This window comes from Antennarius striatus, chromosome 6, assembly GCF_040054535.1.
Source record: "Antennarius striatus isolate MH-2024 chromosome 6, ASM4005453v1, whole genome shotgun sequence".
NCBI classification, from domain to species: Eukaryota; Metazoa; Chordata; class Actinopteri; order Lophiiformes; family Antennariidae; genus Antennarius; species Antennarius striatus.
The window spans coordinates 4,878,339-4,902,557 of NC_090781.1; the positions used below are offsets into that span (position 1 = coordinate 4,878,339).

The window sequence follows — 24,219 nt, forward strand, 5'->3', positions numbered from 1 at the left end:
GTGGCTTGTAGAAAGAATCCCACGAAGGGCTCACATCCGCCAACATACAGTACTATGGTGAAACCTCCATGTTGTCTCAACCCTATCTTTAATTTATCAATGTTGAAAATCTTTACCATCGAAGATGAAGAAGAAGAAGAAGAAGAAGAAGTTTTTTTTGTTTTTTTTTTGCAAAAACACTTTAATCTCATTCAAACATTTTGCAGTTTTACATTAGATGAAAGCATTGGCCTCAGAAGATCTTTTCCAAACAAACTTCAATCACATTTAACATTTAGAACATTTAGAACATTTAGAACATTTAGAACATTTAGAACATTTAGAACATTTAGAACATTTAGAACATTTTACAATTTTTCATTAGATGAAATTTCAAAAACACTAAACACTCAAAAACATTAAACACCAAGAAACAAAGGGAAGTACAATATAAAAATTAGTGCATTATAACAGGAAGTTTGCAAAAGTGAGGTGGTCATCAACTAAAGTGCATAGGACATTTTTGTAACACCAGATGTTCCTAAAGTTATTCAGGTCTTTTGTCAATTTATAGAAACCAAATTCTAGTTTTAAGCGACATCTGATGTTACAGCAAAAAACAGTAGCTGCTTCTTGAACGGTATTGTTTTCAATTTTCCTCTTCCTGGTCACATGAATTGCAAGTTTTGCCTCCCCAGAAATAAAATTTAAAAGCTGCCACTTTCTCTGATTCGATCTATTGTACCCAGCACCGTAGATGAATTTCCTGATACTAAAGTTTTCATTGAACAAGTTAAAAACATTCGTTAGAAGAGTGAAGAGCACTGCAAGTCTCCCACACTCACTGAAAGTATGAAAGACTGTCTTCTGAAGAGGACAGAAGGGACACTGGCTGGACACCGCAGGGGCAAAAACAGAGACAAAAGCATTGGAACCGACGGCACCATGCAAAATCATCCACTGGAGGTCGGCTGTTTTTTTCTTGAGGGGAGGTTTGTACAGAAGTCTCCACTGCGGGTCAGGTCCATTTCCCGTCATCCTGTTGGCCCAGGTAGTAGGTGCTCTGTTACACAGGTTTTTCTTGTTGATCACTTTTACACATTGTTTGTACAGTATTTTTTTGTTGGCCGTGTGCAGGCTGATCTGTCGTTCATCTCCGAGGAGAGGACCCTCCAGTTCTCCAAACAGGGGACTGATGTGGACCTCTGGGAAAGGATCTTTGCTGTCTGGTACAGTCCCTGTACTATAGTCCAGGAGGAGGCCTCTCTCCTTCCCGGAAAGTCTTTGCCTCCACAGTTGTAGCACCCTCTGAGCCACCCTGGTGGACTGGATGTTCAGCAGGGAGCTCACAACCTGGGCATCCGCCAGCGCAGGCCCGGCGTTGTCTACCAGTTGCTGGAGGGTCACGGTCCTGGTTCTGCAAAGCGCTGCAGACAGCCCAGGTGTGGCTCCACTGCAGACGTCCAGCCTGGCCCCATGCACTAGTGGTTCCTTCAGTAACCAGAACAGAGAGTCAGAGCTTTTTCCTGGGCTGCTTTTAAAAAGGGCCTATGACATAAAAACACCATGATAAAACGGAGGCAAACCATTTAACTTTAGAAGCTTAGAGTCCATTAAAAACAGTGCAGCATCCAGGTCCAAGTGGCTCACTCGTCTGAATATGCAATTGGCCACCTCTCTCCACGTCAGATCCGCTGGTCCGGTCAGAAACCGCTGGATGAACTGTAATCTGAACCTGGCTGTTCTGCTAGCCAGGTGGATGAGGCCCTGTCCCCCCTCCTCTCTTGATAAAAACAACACTCCTTGAGGCACCCAATGCAGCCCATCCCAGAAAAAGTTAACAAGTTTGGTCTGGATTTGGGCTAGAAACCCTGATGGGGGTTCCATACAGGCCAAGCGGTGCCACAGCTGCGAGGCTACCAGATTGTTTATCACTAAAACTCGACCTCTGTGCGACATTCTGGGGAGCAACCATTTCCATTTTTTAAGTTTCCCTTCTATTTTGTCAATGACGCCCTCCCAGTTCTTCCTGGTTGTTGTCTCATTTCCCAGGTACACACCGAGATATTTGAGACCATCAGTCTTCCAACACAAGTTTTGAGGAAGAACCAGGAGGTTGCCATGCCACTCGCCAACAGCAAGGGCTTCACTTTTTTTCCAGTTTACTTTTGCAGCAGTTAAAACATTGAATGAGTTTGTCAAACCCACCAGAACATTAACATCCCTTTGGTTTTTGATAAGAACAACAACATCAGCAGCATAGGCAGATAAAAGAATGTTCTCTCTAACACCAGGTGAAATCAAACCATCGATGCTTTTCCGAATTTTACAGAGGAGGGGCTCCAGAGAGAGTGCATAGAGCATCCCAGACAGGGCACAACCCTGCCGGATGCCCCGATGCACCCCGAAGGGGGCACACAAACTGCCGTTAAACTTCAGAATACTCTCAACGTCACTGTACAACACCTTGATCTTGGCAATGAACTCGGTGCTGAACCCAAACCTCTCCATGGTTGTCCAGAGGAAGCTGTGCTCAACACGGTGAAATGCCTTTTCCTGATCTAACGAATTGAGACCAGCGTTTATACCCAATGATCTGGACACCTCCAAAACATCACGAATTAGGTAGACATTGTCTGCCATGGACCTGCCGGGCACACAGTAGGTTTGATCCCGGTGGATGACCTGCTCCATAGCTTCCCTCAGCCTGGTAGCCAAAGCCTTGGACAGAATCTTGTAATCGGTGCAGAGCAGTGACACAGGGCACCAATTCTTGATGTCCTACAGATTGCCTTTTTTAGGCAGGAGGGCAACGACCGCCCTCCGGCAGGACAGTGGCAAAGAGCCTGAGGATAGACTTTCGGTGAACACTTCCAGCATATCACATGCTAGAATGTCCCAGAAGGCTGTATAGAACTCAACCGTTAGACCATCGATACCCGGAGAACTTCGTCCCTGCATGTTCTGCAGGGCAGTGTGGAGTTCCTCTAACTCCAGCGGCCGGTCAAGTTGTGAATTTGTCTCTGTGGAGACCTGAGGTAGCTCTGCACAGAACTCCTCTAACAGTGGCTGGTTTTCCCGGTATTCACTGTCATACAAAGATGAATAAAAACTCACAGCTCGCCTTCTGATCTGTCCAGGCTCTGTCAGCTCCTGTCCTGTGTCAGACAGCAGGGAGTGAATCACGTTGGTCTGTCCATGCTTTTTTTCCAGGCCGAAGAAGAAGCTAGAGGGAGCATCCATCTCGGTGATGTTTTGTACCCTGGATCGAACTAGGGCACCCTGTACTTTAGTATCCAACAGGTCAGCTAAAGCCATTCTTTTGGACTTGAGGATTTCAGTACACCTCTGATTTCCTGTGGAAGCGCTTGTCTCCAACTCCACAATTTCAGCCTGTAGGTGTTTCATAGACCGGCAGGTGTCTCGTGTGACGTTCAAAGTATACTGTTGGCACAGGACTTTTATCTCTGTTTTGCCATAGTCCCACCACTGGCTAAGAGAGGTAAAATCAGCTTTTCTAAGTCTAAAAGTGCTCCAAAAATAACTGAAGATCTCTCTAAAGCCTCTGTCCAAAGCTAAAGTTGAATTAAAATGCCAGTATGCACTCCTAGGTAAAATATTTCCCATCACAACGCGACATGAAACCAGAGAATGATCAGTATAAGCAGCTGGCATTATATTACAGTCTTTGAAAGCATTGAAATGGTGTTTAAAACAGTAAAAGTGATCCAGCCTGGCTAAAGACACCCTGCCTTCTGTCAGGTGGGACCAAGTGTACTGTCGGCAGTCTGGATGCATCCTCCTCCACACATCCACTAGGCCACGAGAAGAGACCAGCCGTTTTAGAGTGTGTTAGGATGCTGGGTAAGAATGTAGCCACAAGAGGACACAAGCCAGTGTCTTATTGTGCCGGTCCCAAGCCCGGATAAATACAGAGGGTTGCGTCAGGAAGGGCATCCGGCGTAAAACTTTTGCCAAATCAAAGATGCGAATCAAACCTATGACTTCCATACTGGATCGGTCGAGGCCCGGGTTAACAATGACCGCCATCGGCGCTGTTGACCTACAGGGCGCCGGTTGAAATTGGATTACTGTTGGTCGAAGAAGGAGAGGAGGAAAGTGCGTTCGCACGAAGAAAGAGAAGAGGAACACCAAGAGTATAGGACTAAGAGTAGGGACGTTGAATGTTGGAACTATGACAGGAAAAGGTAGAGAGTTGGTTGACATGATGCAGAGAAGGAAGGTAGACATACTGTGTGTCCAGGAGACCAGGTGGAAAGGTAGCAAGGCTAGAAGTTTAGGAGCAGGGTTCAAGTTGTTCTATCATGGTGTAGATGGGAAGAGAAATGGAGTAGGAGTTATCTTGAAGGAGGAGTTTGTTAGGAATATCCTGGAGGTCAAAAGAGTGTCGGATAGAATGATGAGTCTGAAGCTAGAAATAGAAGGTGTGATGTTCAATGTTGTTAGCGGGTATGCTCCACAGGTAGGATGTGAGCTGGAGGAGAAGGAGAAATTCTGGTCGGACTTTGACAAAATGATGCAGAGCATGCCTAGAAGTGAGAGAGTTGTCATTGGAGCAGACTTCAATGGACATGTTGGTGCAGGAAACAGAGGTGATGAGGAGGTGATGGGCAGGTTTGGTATCCAGGAGAGGAACGCAGAAGGACAGATGGTAGTTGACTTTGCAAAAAGGATGGAAATGGCTGTAGTGAATACTTTCTTCCAGAAGAGGCAGGAACATAGAGTGACCTATAAGAGTGGCGGTAGGAGCACGCAGGTAGACTACATCTTGTGTAGACGGTGTAACCTGAAAGAGATCAGTGACTGTAAAGTAGTGGTAGGTGAGAGTGTAGCCAAACAGCATAGGATGGTGGTGTGTATGATGACTCTGGTGGTGAGGAAGATCAAGAGGGCAAAGGCAGAGCAGAAGACAAAATGGTGGAAGCTGAAAAAGGAAGAGTGTTGCAGGACTTTTAAGAAGGAGTTAAGATAGGCTCTGGGTGGCAAGGAGGTGCTTCCAGATGACTGGACAACTACAGCTAATGTGATCAGGGAGACAGGTAGGAGAGTACTTGGTGTGTCATCTGGAAGGAAAGTAGATAAGGAGACTTGGTGGTGGAATGAGGTACAGGAGTGTATACAGAGAAAGAGGTTAGCTAAGAAGAAGTGGGACACTAAGAGGACTGAGGACAGTAGACAGGAGTACAGGGAGATGCAGCGTAAGGTGAAGGTAGAGGTAGCAAAGGCCAAACAAGAAGCTTATGAGGACTTGTATGCTAGTTTGGACAGTAAGGAGGGAGAGACTGATCTGTACCGGTTGGCAAGACAGAGAGATAGAGATGGGAAGGATGTGCAGCAGGTTAGGGTGATTAAGGATAGAGATGGAAGTCTATTGACAGGTGCCAGTAGTGTGATGGGAAGATGGAAAGAGTACTTTGAAGAGTTGATGAACGTGGAAAATGAGAGAGAACAAAGACTAGAAGAGGTGACTGTTGTGGACCAGGATGTAGCAAAGATTAGTCAGGATGAAGTGAGGAGGGCATTGAAGAGGATGAAGAGTGGAAAGGCAGTCGGTCCTGATGATATACCTGTAGAGGTTTGGAAGTGTCTAGGAGAGGTGGCAGTAGAGTTTCTGACTGGGTTGTTCAACAGGATCTTAGATAGTGAGAAGATGCCTGAGGGATGGAGGAGAAGTGTGCTGGTGCCCATTTTTAAGAACAAGGGAGATGTGCAGAGTTGTGGCAACTACAGAGGAATAAAGCTGATGAGCCATACAATGAAGTTATGGGAGAGAGTAGTGGAAGCTAGACTAAGGGCAGAAGTGAACATTTGTGAGCAGCAGTATGGTTTCATGCCAAAAAAGAGTACTACAGATGCAGTATTTGCGTTGAGGATGTTGATAGAGAAGTATAGAGAAGGCCAGAGGGAGCTGCATTGTGTTTTTGTAGATCTGGAGAAAGCTTACGACAGGGTGCCCAGAGAGGAACTGTGGTATTGTATGAGGAAGTCTGGAGTGGCAGAGAAGTATGTTAGAGCAGTGCAGGACATGTATGAGGACTGTAAGACAGTGGTGAGGTGTGCTGTAGGTGTGACAGAGGAGTTCAAGGTGGAGGTGGGACTGCATCAGGGATGAGCTCTGAGCCCCTTCTTGTTCGCTATGGTGATGGACAGGCTGACAGACGAGGTTAGACAGGAATCTCCATGGACTATGATGTTTGCAGATGACATTGTGATCTGCAGTGAGAGCAGGGAACAGGTGGAGGAGAAGCTAGAGAGGTGGAGGTTTGTCCTGGAAAGGAGAGGAATGAAGGTTAGCCGCAGTAAGACAGAGTACATGTGTGTGAATGAGAGGGACCCAAGCGGAAGAGTGAGGTTACAGGGAGAAGAGATCAAGAAGGTGGAGGATTTTAAGTACTTAGGCTCAACAGTCCAGAGCAATGGAGAGTGTGGAAAAGAGGTGAAGAAGCGTGTACAGGCAGGATGGAATGGATGGAGGAAGGTGTCAGGTGTGATGTGTGATAGAAGAGTTTCAGCTAAAATGAAAGGAAAGGTGTACAAAACTGTGGTGAGACCAGCGATGTTGTTTGGTCTAGAGACAGTGTCACTGAAGAAAAGACAGGAGACAGAGCTGGAGGTAGCAGAGATGAAGATGCTGAGGTTCTCTCTGGGAGTGACCAGGAAGGATAGGATCAGGAATGAGTACATCAGAGGGACAGCACATGTTAGAGGTTTTGGAGATAAAGTCAGAGAGGCCAGACTGAGATGGTTTGGACATGTCCAGAGGAGAGATAGTGAATATATTGGTAGACGGATGTTGAGTTTTGAACTGCCAGGCAGGAGGCCTAGAGGAAGACCAAAGAGGAGGTTTATGGATGTAGTGAGGGAAGACATGAAGGTAGTTGGTGTGAGAGAAGAGGATTCAAAGGACAGGGCTACATGGAGGAAATTGATTCGCTGTGGCGACCCCTGAAGGGAAAAGCCGAAAGGAAAAGAAGAAGGATGCTGGGTAAGGCTCCGCGTGGTTACGGTCTAACATCCCATCCTCAGTACAGTTAAAATCCCCACCCAAAATTAAAAAGTCTTCCGAACCACAGCTATCTAGCTTAGCTTGTATTATTTCTAGAAAGCCCTTCCTTTCTGCACCGTTTGTTGGAGCATAAATATTTGCAAAAACCAGGGTGCGGTGTTCAAAATGTGCCTTTACTAAGAGACACCTCCCCTTTACGACATGCTCGATTTCTAGAGATGTTGGGTTAAAAGTTCTAGAGAACAGGAAGCCCACTCCACCACTCAGCGTGGTGTTGTGGTCCAGGATCACCTGTCCCTCCCACTCCTTCATCCAGTCCACCGCATTGTTGTCATCACTGTGTGTTTCTTGTAAAAACAGAACATTAATAGTTTTCCTCCTTGCTGTGTCAAAAATTAGTGCTCTTTTCCTTGAAGAAGAAGAAGAAGAAGAAGATTTTTTTTTTGATTTTTGCAAAAACACTTTAATCTCATTCAAACATTTTGCAGTTTTACATTAGATGAAAGCATTTAAGTGCCTCAGAACATCTTTTCCAAACAAACTTCAATCACATTTAGAACATTTAGAACATTTAGAACATTTAGAACATTTTACAAATTTTCATTAGATGAAATTTCAAAAACACTAAACACTCAAAAACATTAAACACCAAGAAACAAAGGGAAATTCAATATAACAATTAGTGCATTATAACAGGAAGTTTGCAAAAGTGAGGTGGTCATCAACTAAAGTGCATAGGACATTTTTGTAACACCAGATGTTCCTAAAGTTATTCAGGTCTTTTGTCAATTTATAGAAACCAAATTCTAGTTTTAAGCGACATCTGATGTTACAGCAAAAAACAGTAGCTGCTTCTTGAACAGTATTGTTTTCAATTTTCCTCTTCCTGGTTACATGAATTGCAAGTTTTGCCTCCCCAGAAATAAAATTTAAAAGCTGCCACTTTCTCTGATTCGATCTATTGTACCCAGCACCGTAGATGAATTTCCTGATACTAAAGTTTTCATTGAACAAGTTAAAAACATTCGTTAGAAGAGTGAAGAGCACTGCAAGTCTCCCACACTCACTGAAAGTATGGAAGACTGTCTCCTGAAGAGGACAGAAGGGACACTGGCTGGATACCGCAGGGGCAAAAACAGACACAAAAGCATTGGAACCGACGGCACCATGCAAAATCCTCCACTGGAGGTCGGCTGTTTTTTTCTTGAGGGGAGGTTTGTACAGAAGTCTCCACTGCGGGTCAGGTCCATTTCCCGTCATCTTGTTGGCCCAGGTAGTAGGTGCTCTGTTACACAGGTTTTTCTTGTTGATCACTTTTACACATTGTTTGTACAGTATTTTTTTGTTGGCCGTGTGCAGGCTGATCTGTCGTTCATCTCCGAGGAGAGGACCCTCCAGTTCTCCAAACAGGGGACTGATGTGGACCTCTGGGAAAGGATCTTTGCTGTCTGGTACAGTCCCTGTACTATAGTCCAGGAGGAGGCTTTTCTCCTTCCAGGAAAGTTTTTGCCTCCACAGTTGTAGCACCCTCTGAGCCACCCTGGTGGACTGGATGTTCAGCAGGGAGCTCACAGCCTGGGCATCCGCCAGCGCAGGCCCGGTGTTGTCCAGCAGTTGCTGGAGGGTCACGGTCCTGGTTCTGCAAAGCGCTGCAGACAGACCAGGTGTGGCTCCACTGCAGACGTCCAGCCTGGCCCCATGCACTAATGGTTCCCTCAGTAACCAGAACAAAGAGTTAGAGCTTTTTCCTGGGCTGCTTTTAAAAAGGGCCCACGACTTAAAAACACCATGATAAAACGGAGGCAAACCATTTAACTTTAGAAGCTTAGAGTCCATTAAAAACAGTGCAGCATCCAGGTCCAAGTGGCTCACTCGTCTGAATATGCAGCCGGCCACCTCTCTCCACGTCAGATCCGCTGGTCCGGTCAGAAACCGCTGGATGAACTGTAATCTGAACGTGGCTGTTCTGCTAGCCAGGTGGATGAGGCCCTGTCCTCCCTCCTCTCTTGATAGAAGAAGAAGAAGAAGAAGATTTGATTTTTGCAAAAACACTTTAATCTCATTCAAACATTTTGCAGTTTTACATTAGATGAAAGCATTTAAGTGGCTCAGAACATCTTTTCCAAACAAACTTCAATCACATTTAACATTTAGAACATTTAGAACATTTAGAAAGAAGAAGAAGAAGAAGAAGAAGATTTTTTTTTGTTTTTGCAAAAACACTTTAATCACATTCAAACATTTTACAGTTTTACATTAGATGAAAGCACTAAAGTGCTTCAAAAACACTAAAAACCAATAAATGAAAGGAAATACAATTTAAAAATTAGTGCATTATATCAGGAAGTTTGCAAAAGTGAGGTGATCATCAACTAAAGTGCATAGGACATTTTTGTGACACCAGATGTTACTAAAGTTATTTAGGTCTTTTGTCATTTTATAGAAACCAAATTCTAGTTTTAAGCGATATCTGATCTTCTTCTTTTCCTTTCGGCTTTTACCTTCAGGGGTCGCCACAGCGAATCAATTTCCTCCATCTAGCCCTGTCCTTTGAATCCTCTTCTCTCACACCAACTACCTTCATGTCTTCCCTCATTACATCCATAAACCTCCTCTTTGGTCTCCCTCTAGGCCTCCTGCCTGGCAGTTCAAAACTCAGCATCCTTCTACCAATATATTCACTATCTCTCCTCTGGACATGTCCAAACCATCTCAGTCTGGCCTCTCTGACTTTATCTCCAATACCTCTAACATGTGCTGTCCCTCTGATGTACTCATTCCTGATCCTATCCTTCCTGGTCACTCCCAGAGAGAACCTCAGCATCTTCATCTCTGCTACCTCCAGCTCTGTCTCCTGTCTTTTCCTCAGTGACACTGTCTCTAGACCAAACAACATCGCTGGTCTCACCACAGTTTTGTACACCTTTCCTTTCATTTTAGCTGAAACTCTTCTATCACACATCACACCTGACATTTTCCTCCACCAGTTCCATCCTGCCTGTACACGCTTCTTCACCTCTTTTCCACACTCTCCATTGCTCTGGACTGTTGAGCCTAAGTACTTAAAATCCTCCACCTTCTTGATCTCTTCTCCCTGTACCCTCACTCTTCCACTTGGGTCCCTCTCATTCACACACATGTACTCTGTCTTACTGCGGCTAACCTTCATTCCTCTCCTTTCCAGGACAAACCTCCACCTCTCTAGCTTCTTCTCCACCTGTTCCCTGCTCTCACTACAGATCACAATGTCATCTGCAAACTTCATAGTCCATGGAGATTCCTGTCTAACCTCGTCTGTCAGCCTGTCCATCACCATAGCGAACAAGAAGGGGCTCAGAGCTCATCCCTGATGCAGTCCCACCTCCACCTTGAACTCCTCTGTCACACCTACAGCACACCTCACCACTGTCTTACAGTCCTCGTACATGTCCTGCACCGCTCTAACATACTTCTCTGCCACTCCAGACTTCCTCATACAATACCAGCGACATTTGATGTTACAGCAAAAAACAGTAGCTGCTTCTTGAACAGTATTGTTTTCAATTCTCCTTTTCCTGGTCACATAAATTGCAAGTTTTGTCTCTTCAGAGATAAAATTTAAAAGCTGACACTTTCTTTGATTCGATTTATTGTACCCAGCACCGTAGATGAATTTCCTGATACTAAAATTTTCACTGAAGAGATTAAAGACATTCGTTAGAAGAGTGAAGAGCACTGCAAGTCTCCCACACTCACTAAAAGCATGAAACTCTGTCTCACGAAGGGAACAGAAGGGACACTGGCTGGACACAGCAGGGTTAAAAACAGAGATAAAGCATTGGAACCGATGGCACCATGTAAAATTCTCCACTGGAGGTCGACTGTTTTTTTCTTGAGGGGAGGTTTGTATAGAAGTCAGGTCAGGTCCATTTCCCGTCATTCTGTTGGCCCAGGTAGTGGGTGCTCTGTCACACAGGCTTTTCTTGTTGATAACTTTTACACATTGTCTGTACAGTATTTTTTTGTTGGCCGTGTGCAGGTTGATTTCTCATTCATCTCCGAGGAGAAGACCCTCCGGTTCTCCAAACAGGGGACTGATGTGGACCTCAGGGAAAGGATCTTTGCTGTCTGGCGCAGTCCCTGTACTATAGTCCAGGAGGAGGCTTCTCTCTTTTCCGGAGAGTCTTTACCTCCACAGTTGTAGCACCCTCTGAGCCACCCTGGTGGACTGGATGTTCAGCAGAGAGCTCACTGCCTGGGCATCCGCCAACGCTGTCCCCGGCGTTGTCCACCAGCTGCTGGAGGGTCATGGTCCTGGTTCTGCAAAGCGCTGCAGACAGCCCATGTGTGGCTCCACTGCAGACATCCAGCCTGGCTCCATGCACTAGTGGTTCCTTCAGTAACCCGAACAGAGAGTCAGACCTTTTTCCTTAGCTGCTTTTAAATAGTGCCCATGACTTAAAGACACCATGATAAAACGGAGGCAAACCATTTAACTTTAGAAACTTTGTGTCCATTAAAAACAGTGCAGCATCCAGGTCCAAGTTACTCACACATTTGAATATGCAGCTGGCCACCTCTCTCCACGTCAGATCTGCTGGTCCAGTCAGAAACCGCTGGATGAACTGTAATCTGAACCTGGCTGTTCTACTAGCCAGGTGGATGAGGCCCTGCCCCCCCTCCTCTCTTGATAAAAACAACACTCCTTGAGGCACCCATTGCAGCCCATCCCAGAAAAATTTAACAAGTTTGGTCTGGATTTGGGCTAGAAACCCTGATGGAGGGTCCATACAGGCCAAGCAGTGCCACAGCTGTGAGGCCACCAGGTTGTTTATCACTAAAACTCGACCTCTGTGCGACATTCTGGGGAGCAACCATTTCCATTTTTTAAGTTTCCCTTCTATTTTTTCAATGACGCCCTCCCAGTTCTTCCTGGTTGTTGTCTCATTTCCCATGTACACACTGAGATATTTGAGACCATCAGTCTTCCAACACAAGTTTTGAGGAAGAACCGGGGGGTTGCCATGCCACTCACCAATAGCAAGGGCTTCACTTTTGCTCCAGTTTACTTTTGCAGCAGTTAAAACATTGAATGAGTTTGTCAAACCCACCAACATCAACATCCCTTTGGTTTTTGATAAGAACAACATCATCAGCATAGGCAGATAAAATAATGCTCTGTCTAACACCAGGTAAAATCAAACCGTCAATGCTTTTGCAGATTTTACAGAGGAGGGGTTCCAGAGAGAGTGCATAGAGCATCCCAGACAGAGCACAGCCCTGCCGGATGCCCCGGTGCACCCTGAAGGGGGCACACAAACTGCCGTTAAACTTCAGTATATTCTCAACTCCACTTCTTTTACCGGTCAATTTACGTACCTACTCTCATCTATGGTCATGAGCTTTGGGTCATGACCGAAAGGACAAGATCCCGGATACAAGCGGCTGAAATGAGTTTCCTCCGTAGAGTGGATGGGCGCACCCTTAGAGATAGGGTGAGGAGCTGAGTCACCAGGGAGGAGCTTGGAGTAGAGCTGCTGCTCCTCCGCCTCGAGCAGAGCCAGCTGAGGTGGCTCGGGCATCTGTTCCGGATGCCTCCCAGACGCCTCCCTGGGGAGGTTTTCTGGTCATGTCCTACCGAGGAGACCTCAAGGAAGACCTAGGACACGCTGGATGGACTATGTCTCTTGGCTGATCTGGGAATGCCTCGGGGTCCCCCTGGAGGAGCTGGAGGAGGTGTCTGGGGAGAGGAAAGTATGGGCATCCCTGCTGAGACTGTTGCCCCCGCAACCCGGCCCCGGACAAGCGGTTGATGATGGATAGATGGATGGATGGATGGATATGCATAAAAAAACACATTTGAGATGTATTTCCAAATGACAAATGCTGTTCACAAAAACTATTGTTATGTTAGATTTACTTTATTACTTCTATATATGACACTAGAACTATTAACATGATACATGAAAAGCATCATTTACAGAAGTTGCAATTGTCCTAATCATCATCTAGAGCAAAGATAAAATTAGGGTCATAACTCCTAACAAAATTGATTTAAAGGTTATTAAGAGTCCAGATTAAGTCTGGCCTACTTTAACAACATAACATTTTCCTAAAAGTTAGATGATTAGGATTTTATAATCTTATAATCTTAATTTTATAATGCAATCTGTCATCTGGTTCAGCAAATATCAGCTTGAGTCTTTTAGGCTGCCCCGTACTGTAGTTAAAAAAATCAGCATTAGTCGATTGTTTATGTTTGAAATTTCACAAATGATGCCCACTGAATGCCACATATCAATCTTCTCACATTAACCACATTCACCAGAATGAATCCACACTGACCTGAGCTCTGTGGGTGGTGGGTGTGGAGTTCCAGTTGATCTGCTATAAGAGGCACTCAGCACTGCTGCTGTCAGCATCAGAGGGTCAAGCAGGACATCATGTCTCTCTTCATGGACTCCGACATCCAGCAGAAAAGCTTGGTGGATTTTAAGGTGCTATTTGAAGAACACTGTAAAGGTGAGCTCAGTGTCATTTAGATCATAACTAATAAAATGCTGTTTTCTTTCACCTTAATGGCCCTGATAGAATAAGCTAAACACAAATTACGAGATGAATTGATGACATTTTCAGGAAACTTGTTCTTTTCTTTTTTTTTTTAAGGGAATACAGGACAAACATTTGGAATTTCACTTTCAGAATGATCACCTAGACAAGAAGAAGACGGAATGCACTTTATTAATCTTGCTTTTTGAGGAAATATTTTTCCACACCAAGCACTGGTTATAAAAATGTATTCATATTATAAATATATATATTTTTTGATCATATTATTAAAGAACTAAATTATATTATTATATTACATCTATATGTTTTTAATTATATATGTATATGTATGTATGTATGTATGTATGTGTGTGTGTGTGTGTGTGTGTGTGTGTGTGTGTGTGTGTGTGTGTATATATATATACACAGACACTTTTTTGTAGTGCGTACAAAAAAGTAAATTTAGCCTACATTTTAGTCGACAAATATTACAATTCTACATTACAAATACATTATGTAAAACTGACCAAAATGTAAATGTAACATAAGTATACGTAGGCTATTATTAAGAAATAAAGAAATATTTTTTTACAGTACCGGTATATATTTGCCGTCATCCTTATATGTACCGCAGCAAATTCTATAATTTTTATGTCAAAGACTTAAATCTTAATCTATCCTTTTTTTCCCTTTTTTTTTAGTCACAGCAACACTCCGTCAATCCTTTATTTAATCCATACTAATTTTAATTTTCTGCCTTTTTGTGCGTGGTGTCGTCAGGAGACTGTCGGGCAGAGGGTGTGATGTCTCCGGAGCCGGAGAGAGTTGCCGGATTGATGGAGGGCCAGAGGAAACGGAAGAGGACTATCTTCAGTCGAGCTCAACTGTCGGAGCTGGAGCAGGCCTTCGCCGTGACGCCCTACCCGGACATCACGATGCGGGAGCGGCTGGCCGCACACACACACCTACCCGAGAGCAAAATACAGGTGAGAGTTCACGATAGAAACGCAGTGAAACTGTATAAATCATGGTTATCAAGAGTGATCGACTGCTTAGGGTCCAAATTTTACTTCTGTAAACTGTTTTAAAGACCACTGGAACGTTAGCTGGAAGTGATGAGCCCACAGATAAATGTCCCTCAACTTTTTTTGTACCAACATCGTCTTGGATCACTCCGACAATACAGCGGATTTGATGCTTATCTTAACAGAGATGCGCTAACAAGAGCTCAGGTTAGCGCTGTCTCGGCCAGTGAATTTGAATTTAGTCCTTAGAACTCCACTGATGACAACTGAGTATGTATAAAACAGTCTGGACTAGTATCGGTGAACACTCAACAAGATAATTAATGGTTTGTGGAAATGTAGTGGGTTTAAAGAAACATAATAAAATTCTTCAGATCACCGGTTTTCTTGCGATTTATACTGTATAAAATAAATGGATAAAACTAATCTATTCATACTAGTATTACTTCTCCAAATGTAGCACATGTTGACAACTGTTTTCCAGTCCGACATAATTATAATTACACTGTTGTCATTTTCCAAAGGTGTGGTTCCAAAACAGAAGAGCCAGAAGCATCAAGACTGGGAGACACTTCAAGTCCACCAAGCCTGTCCAAGGGTGTCGGGGGGCTGTTGATGCCCCTCCTGTGCCTGTGACCTCTGCTTTCATTGCCTCCACCACCCTGGCAGACATTTTCAGGCCTGAGCAGAACCTCTGCAGTGATGACGTTCCGCAGATGTATTCTGACTGGATCCAAATCTATAACAACCCTGTATCATCACCAGCATCTTCCTCATCCCTCCATCAACAGTCTTCCTCAAAACCCTCAGAGTCTCGTCTCTGGGAGGACGAGCAGCACCATCACCGCCGGCAGCAGCTGGGACCGACCCTCCCTGGTTTTCTTCCTGGTTCTTTCCCTCAGTCAATCACTAGACAGCCACATCAGCTGACCTCCAACCGCTCCTACCAAGCATTTTCAAACTTCAAATCCCAGATGATGGGTCCATCTGGGGCCCATCAGGCCATGTTTGGAGGTAGCACAGTGTGTGGAGGTCAAAGCTCAGTAGATCAGGTAGTCTCTTCTCATCCTCAGTCCATTTATTGGGACTTAACTACGGGACAAGGACACCACCACCATCATCACCCACAAATGGGACCACAGACCTCCATGGGCTACATCTCTGACCTGATCTACAATGCTGCTATTGTCACCAACTTTTTGGAATTCTGATCAAGTTATGAAATGTACAACCTATGTTTTTGTCAATATTTACCTTTGTGATGGTGTTTCCAGAGGCGAACATTCTTTAAATCCAAGCATAGTGTTCCATTTAATTGTTTTCAAGTTGTTGTTTTGTTCTCTATTTTTTATGTTCCAGACACATTTAAAATATATGAGTGAATGATTTGGACAGGAGTCTTCTAGTTGTGGGTGAAGAACCAGTTCCTCTCATTATATTGCCTAGCGGGTACCTGTGGAAATTCTACGATAAAACAATAATATCAGACTTCATTTGTTTTCTTGTGTACAGTGTGTTTGCATTATGTCAATGGACAATAAACAGAAAATAAAGTCTTTTTTGTGGTGACAGCTGTTCATTTAATTCCATGATGATCTCAGGAGCTCTTGTTCATGTGATTCCTTCTGCCAGATGCGCCGTGATTGTTTGGCGCTTGATTGACAGGTAGTGGGTGAAGTTAAAGCGTGACACCGTGAGGTGGGGAGATCCCTGTCTACTGTTCAGCTTTTTGTGATACACAATTAAGATAGAAAAATGCCTGAAAAAAAATCATTATTAAATTTATAATTTTGTAGAATGTTAATGTAATAACCCATGAATAAATGAGCTGGAGCAGCAGCCAGTCTCATCTCATACTTTTTACAGCACAATGTAATTGGAGCATAAGTTTACTTGTCCACTAATTACACTTTCAATTTTATAAAATAAATTTATGTGCTTCCATTAATATTTTATGTTGATAAATTATTGTATGTTATATAGTTTCCCCCTCTATGATCTATACTGTTGGGCTTTGTTTTTTTTTGTAAAATTACACAATAATTAAGACACAGTAATAAACAAATTTTTCTTTTGATTTTGTGATGTGGTCTAGTTTGATTTTGTACTATTTGAGATTCAGATACCAAAACTGAAGACTTTATCTGTGTTGACAGTTCTTCTCAGTGAAAAAGAGACAAACTGTAGATTATGTGACGTGGAAGGTTTTTAACCTCATTTCAATGTTTTCCAGATCAATAAATGACTCGTGGAAAAATTTTAGGAGGAGCAAATTAGTTCAGTAATCCAGAATCGTGGACTTTCTGATCTATCAACATGGACTCTTCTCACATAGCAGCTCCTGTTTGTCCTGCTCTAAGCTGAGCTGTACCATGTTCAACGCTGTGTGACCCTGAGGGTATTATTTTTCAAAACATCCTGATTAAAATGACATCTTGTGGTAAGATACCATGACAGGAATAATTATTTTAAAAATCAAAATATTTTTTTCGTATCTCTTTACTTTATGTATCAGGAGGTTTAGATGGACAGAGGGAAGAAAAATAAGAAGTAAATTAAAGCCTGAGCTCAGGGTCTATCAGCTTACAGCCACTGTAATTCTGCTTGGATTTAAGTCTAGAAATATTACGAGAGGCATAATACAGAGGAAATATGACAGACAGCAGCGCACACTGTTCGTCCAGCTCTGGGTAGAGATCTCTGCATATCATAATCATCTTTAATACAGAATAATCTTTCAATAAACCTTTAATCCGGGTGTCAAATCTCAGATCTTAGGAAGATACTTTTTTGTATTCCAGATGTAGTTACATATTTTAATCTTTCCCCTGATATGACAGGACTTACCATGAAGAGGACACGATAGTTTGCAAAAAAAAGAAAAATTGTGAATTAATTTGACAAGAAGGGATCAGAGACAACATATCCTCTGTGTCCTAGTGGAGATGTTTTGAAATAAAGTAGATTAGTGTTATTGTTCTCAGGATCCTAAGGGTTCCATTACCGCTGCTAAGTAGAATAACATTGTTTTTGTTTTTTGACTTTGTATTCCTCTTGAAGCTAAATACAGTTAGCACAAATCAGACAACTGTTACCAAATTAGTTATGACCTAGTTATATTATCATCCATCACCGAACAGTTAGGTGATGGATGATAATATAACTCAAACAAATCAGTAGACAGTGTCAGTAATTATTTATGTTGGGTTATTGTGAGGAAGGAAAACCATGGAAGAAAAATTTCAATATCTATCCAATGCAGACGCAGACTTCTCTCAAAGCATTCCAACATCTCCTGAGGAAGACAAGATTATTGGGAGAGAGGCAACAGAAACATAAGGATTGTTGACATGTAATTTTAATGAGCACAAAATCATAATTACATCAGTGCAAATCACTTATTTTATGAAACTGTACCAGTTTTAGGATGAACGTGACATACAAACCAGCTGTACATTGAGGGATGTTTTAATATCTGAGCAGCTGGAACTTTAGAGCGCTAATGTTTAACAAACGATTTAAAAAAGCAACCGCGGAGTCACTCAGTTGAACATTTTCAATCATGGAAACCATAAACAAGACATAAATATGTTTCTCAGCCATATAAAAATCTTGAAATAGTTAACTAACTCAATGAGCTCATAGCTCAGTTTGCTGGGTTTTATGGTTCCCCAAGTTCTCCCTCCATGGTCCGCACCAAAACATACAGCTCAGCCAGCCCAACGACAGATGCGGCGATCACAGCTGATATTACACGCTACAAAAGAAGTGACAGAAACAAAGCATCAGAATAAATTATCAGTTGTTAATGTAATAAAAACAGAATCATTGGTCAGCTCCACCTAAATGCAATGTCTGATCCAAAGTCTACATGCGTGACCGCTGTGTGTATGGTATACATGCTAAGACACATGACCTCTTACCGCTGCCGTGTCAGTGAACAGGTACTGACTTCCCATGTATGAACAGGCGAACGCAGCACACACTGTGACCAGGAAGTTAAAAATGGTCACCACCACCGCTTTCACTGATCGCACTGGACAGAGAGACAGGAACTTCATTCAAAAAGTTTATTTTTTCTTTTTTTTTTGTCTGCATGTATTCTCATAGTTTAACCCCATGAAAGGGGGTCAACTTTTTGTGAGATCAATATTTTAGTTTTGCAGCAAAATCTTTTAAATCTTTTAACACGTGCATGTGACCATCTCCGGTCCTGTCCGGGAACTAAGGCCCCGTCCACACGATGACGGATTTTTTAAAAACGCAACTTTTTTTTTGCGTTTACGCCTTCTGTCCACACGACAACGCAGATATCCGGAACGAAAACGCAACTTTATAAAAATGCTGGCCGAGGTGGATTTTTAAAAAAAACGCTTGGTCTGCCTGCAAAGAAAACCTCTGTGACGTCATATTTATGGGCCTGTGTGTTGTGACAACAAAACACGTAGGATTCCTATTGGATAAAATTTGACTCAATACTGCCACCACACAGTTTGGCATGCTTATAGCCGTCTTCGAAAATGCACTGCTGCGTTTACGTGTGGACGGAGATTTTTTTGAAAACGCTGTTGTGTGGACGCGACTCGTTTTCGATGCGTTTTTAAAAAGTTGCGTTTTTAAAAAAATCCGTCATCTAAGTGTCAGTCTTTATTAGAATTTCCTATTGTGAGCCAGAGAAGGAAGCTGCACCTCTGTGAGTTAAGGGGGGAACCAAAAGGAGACAAGGAGAGAAAAACACAAACAAGGTAGTGTATAGGCAGGCAGTGCTGTTGGAGTGGAAGAGATTTGAGCTGTTTTTATTATATTTCACAACTGATACCTTAATACCAACGTTATAAAAAAACAAATTAGTGGAGGTCCTGACAGTTTCGAATGGGCCACAAGAAGAAAACAGTACAGAAGGAAAACAGAGGGCATGAGATTCTGATGTCTGAAGGGAGACTCATCACACTCTGACAGGACCCAATGGTTCTCAACAATTGGACTAGCAGAGCACCCCATACCCCGGCCAGCCAGGAGCATCCAGAAGCCATCACCCAAAGAGCCACCGGGGGCACCAAGAACCACGTAGACCCAGCGACCAAGAGGAGGCAGCGACTGCCACCGCCAGGGTGCCCAGGACAGGCCCAGGGGGCATGGGGTAAGGAGACCCACCCGTCACCCACAAACCCCCCAATTCCCCAATAACCCAAGCCAAGCCACGGGCCCAGACAAAGCAGTCTGTCCCCAACGGAAGTCCCCAGCCATAGGCCCCAGAGGGCCAAGCCCCACCAGAAGTGCCATCTCATTTGGAGTCACCACTACCCTCCCTGTTAATATGGCTCCCAAATCCCCAACGAGGAAGCATTCTCCTGACCCTGTGCTAATGTGCTTCCCTGTGTGGAATATAGTGCAATCAAAGTCTGGAGGGAAGCTCAGCGCTGCAATCAAAGTCTGGAGCGAAGCTCCCCCAGACACCGCAGGGCCACCTCCAGGGTGTGTGTGTGGCATTAAAATTGGAGAATGTGGGGGGGGGGCAAGTGGGGCGTATATGGGGAGGATGCATAGCCCTAGAGCACTGCAATCCGCCCCACAACCGAGCCCACTGTGGATGCCAGGCCACGGCCATCTAGTGATCATCAAAACCATCGACGACCATCGATCACCGACCAACCGGCAACCAGTCCAAGCCATCAACCCGTCCCACGACAAAAGCAACCCAGAGATGCACCACCACGGCACCACAGCGAGGAAGGAAGGCGATGCATGGCCCACCCCACACATACACACCACGACCAACCACCGAACCAAAATTTTTATTTTTAATGCAGTGTATGTAATGCAGTAGGATATGTTGTGGGGGTCCTTAGTTTCAGTTTACGGCTCGGTTCATCCACGTGTTTCTGATCATACATCGTCCTCACCCAATGCTTCCTTCTTCTCTCATGTCCCTATGCTTTCCTTTATTTTAGTTTCTTCTGTTTTTCTGTTGTTATAATTATGTCAGTATGTAAATTATGTAATTTATACAACGTCTTTTGGCTGTGCCATTTTTTCTCTGTCACTGTTTTGTGTATTTATTGTATCTCTTGTGAGCAGATGTCACCTGAATTTCCCTTGGAATCATTAAAATATCTATCTATCTATCTATCTATCTACGTATGTAACATATAACACACACTTACTGGGGACTGGCATATAGATAGATCATAGCATTAAATTTAAACTTTTTTTTAAAATCTATTAAATATGTCAACCGACCTTGCAGTCCAATTTCCGAAAATGTTCCATTACGGCCGATTTCCTGAAATCAAAATAAGTTTATTATTTTATTTTATATCACTGTAAAATGTGAATGTATATAAATATTATTTTTCTCCATTTCATGATGTACTTATGACAAGCCAAAGTTAGAATGTTAACTAAAGGTACCTGAGTATTAACGTTACGAGTGATTCTGTTGTATTCCTCGTTGGCTAGTTTCGCTTTAATCTTCTCCAGGCGTGCCACTAACTCTGGGTTCTGAAAAAAAAGAAGTACAATTGTGTTTATTCTTCTGAAATGGAACAATTATGATAGTTATATAAAAAGTAATTTGTATTCTATCTCTTTGTAAGATACTTTAATGTTTTGAATGAGTAGTCAAACCAAAAATATAAATTTTATCCTTATCTACTTCAGCCCACAAGACAGAAGAAGTCACCGTAGAAAATATTAACAACAAATGAAAACAGGTGAGAACAGCGATGTTTTGTCTAGAGACAGTGTAACTGAGGAAAAGACAGGAGACAGAGGTGGAGGTAGCAGAGATGAAGATGCTGAGGTTCTCTTTGGGAGTGACCAGGAAGGATTGGATCAGGAATGAGTACATCAGAGGGACAGCACAGGTTTTGGAGATAAGTCAGAGAGGCCAGACTGAGATGGTTTGGACATGTCCAGGGGAGAGATAGTGAATTTTTTGGTAGAAGGATGCTGAGTTTTGAACTGCCAAGGAGGAGGCCTAGAGGAAGACCAAAGAGGAGGTTTATGGATGTAGTGAAAGAAGACATGAAGGTAGCTGGTGTGAGAGAAGAGGATGCAGAAGACAGTGTTAGATGGAGGCAACTGATTCGCTGTGGCTACCCCTGAAGGGAAAAGCCGATAGGAAAAGGAAGAAGAAGATAGTCATCATGTCTCCCCCTAAATGGCACCTGTTTCTGATGTGTTGTGTGTGAAGAGTTAATTTACTACTAATTAAAACAATGATGATTGATGCGTCACACTAAAAAGTCATTCAGGATGGAGACGGGAGAATGCTGGGATGCCGTTTTGCTGAGAAGCTTCAGAAAACACTAACTTCACCTGACTGCATCTCAAAGGTAGACACCGACTTGAATATTCATTTCATCATGAACTGTTATTTAAAGTAAGCTGGCAGCTTGTCTGATAATGACAATCATCACGTACCCTCGGAGGCTTCACGACTTCAGGCAGATGCAGTGAACTATCTTCCAAGAACTCATGCAGGTAGAAAGGATGCCCTGAAGTCAAACAATTAGGACAGGAAGACCTTACATTGAATGGCAGGGCTTCATTTAGAACGACTGATTACAATGCAGAACATTTGGAGTCACTCTTCAAAATGAATTTACAAAAGGTAAGGAATGGAGTTTGTAATATTAACATCCATATTCTTGTAGACGAGACTATAGCAATCATCTCATATTCAGCCGCTTCTCCTCCTTGTAGGTCACAGGTCTGCCAGCCAGCTACTCTTGAAGGGCGGGGTACACCCCGGATAAGACGTCAGCTCATCGCGGGGCCACATGAAAGACAACCACTCGTGCACACACTCACAGGTAAGGACAATTTGGTGTGACCAATTTACCTAAGCTGCCTGTTGTTGGAGGTGGGAGGAAGCTACCGAACCCACGCAGAAACAAGGAGCGCAGGAAAACTGCATAGAAAGGAATCAAACCCAGAACCTTCTACAGTAGCTGTAAGGCAACAGCGCTACACACTGTTCCACCGCGCTGCCCAAAAATGTAAATATAGAGATGATTGTCTATTTCAAAGCTTTTCTTTGTCATTTAAGATAGAAAATCAAGAGTGATTTAATAGAATTAATCAATATTAACATCATTACAAAATAGTACATCCGGGTCTTTTGACGACTGAAGCCGATCAGACACCCCAGTCGCGTGTTGTCTTTCATTGGTCTTTACAGCCAATGCTAATTGGGGACTAGTTAATAGCTCTTCATTCTGCCCACCTGCATAAGGACAGGTTTTCTTTCGATCAGGTAATAATAAAAAGTATATAACCTACTCCAAATTCTGTTGAACTTATTTTGGTCATATATTAAGCAGAGTGATGCGCAGCTTTTGACCTCACCTTCGTCCTGCAGACTTCTCTTAAGGTTTCTAATTGTCCTGAAGGACACAACTGTTGGTCCGGAGCTCTCAAGCGTTTCTTCCAGTTCTTTTCTCACGTCTTCCGGGAGAGTTGGATATTTTTCTAATAACTCCGTCGCCTTATTTCTGAACAAGTCCCCGACGACGAAAGCCGTGGCCATTGTTTTAATCCAAACAACTGTCAATGGAAGATCTCCTGTCAAGCGGTCCAACTTGCTGTATCATTCAAATTGGTTGGAAAAAGACTCACCGGAGCTACGTGCTATCAGGAAAAAGACGGGACTCCATTTGGAGATATTTTAAGCATGACTACACGACCATGTTCATTTTCGAGCTACAAAACAGCGAGAAGTATGTTCGACTAGACGGCCATGTTGTTTTTCCCGTGACACGATGACGTTTAAGGTCACGTGACCAAATGTGCGGAAACTACCGTATACTGTATCACGTGTTAAACAATGGACTTTTCGAAAATGCCAAATTTGGTTCATATGTTGCTTTTAAATATTTTTAAAATTATTAGGGGACTGTGCATGCTTTTTTAAATTGTCAACACAAAATACTGTTTGCTTTTGTACACTTTAGTACTTAAGGTGAGTTCAAGGACCATCGTATATTTTAGAGGCATGAGATGACATTTTTTTCCCCGAGGTTCTTATATCAATAATTCCAAAAGAGGTTTACAGTAAACGGTCAATTCAAATAATAAAAAAAAACTAATAACAAGGATAATCCCCTCTTGTTTTTCCTGAGTGTTGGTGTCATCACAACATTTCTTAGGACATTGTTAATTCTAATTAATTCTAACTTTACAGTATTTTGTTGCCAAAAGACATTTATGATTTCAGTGGGCCTTCCTCTGCCTCGGGTGGGGCCAGCTGAGGTGGCTCGGGCATCTGTTCCGGATGCCTCCTGGTTGCCAAGTCCTACCGGGAGGAGACCTCGAGGAATACCTTCGACACGCTGGAGGGACTATGTCTCTCGGCTGGCCTGGAAATGCCTCGGGGTCCCCCCGGAGGAGCTGGAGGAGGTGGGAGAGGGAAATATGGACATACCTCCTGAGACTGTTGCCCCCACGACCCGGCCCCGGAAAAGCAGTAGATGATGGATGGATGGATGGATGGATGGATGGATGGTGGGCCTTTCTGGGTAAAAGTATGACATCAGGTCAAATTCTAATAGACTATAAGTCTGTGCATTGCGAAATGAAATGGAATCAACTTCATTGAACTTCTTGTCCAGAAATTATTGGTCCACTGTAGTGTTGTTGTGTAGTGTTGTTGTTGTT

The 24,219-nt window shown here is 43.3% G+C and overlaps 2 protein-coding genes across 2 annotated transcripts; one reads left to right on the top strand and one right to left on the bottom strand.

Moving 5' to 3' along the window:
* The first annotated feature begins 13,428 nt into the window (after window positions 1-13,428).
* On the top strand, window positions 13,429-15,770 carry LOC137596220 (homeobox protein SEBOX-like). The gene is made up of 3 exons (XM_068316529.1): window positions 13,429-13,518; window positions 14,356-14,520; window positions 15,084-15,770. The coding sequence occupies exons 1-3, from the start codon at window positions 13,429-13,431 to the stop codon at window positions 15,768-15,770; spliced, it is 942 nt and encodes a 313-aa protein (XP_068172630.1).
* A 2,129-nt stretch (window positions 15,771-17,899) lies between these two features.
* On the bottom strand, window positions 17,900-23,339 carry tmem199 (transmembrane protein 199). Its single transcript, XM_068317341.1, has 6 exons — window positions 22,912-23,339; window positions 21,985-22,058; window positions 20,971-21,060; window positions 20,800-20,842; window positions 18,483-18,595; window positions 17,900-18,316 (listed from the first exon to the last, which is right to left on the bottom strand). Exons 1-6 carry the CDS (start codon window positions 23,090-23,092, stop codon window positions 18,221-18,223), a joined length of 597 nt encoding a protein of 198 aa, XP_068173442.1. The 5' UTR covers window positions 23,093-23,339; the 3' UTR covers window positions 17,900-18,220.
* Window positions 23,340-24,219: the final 880 nt, after the last annotated feature.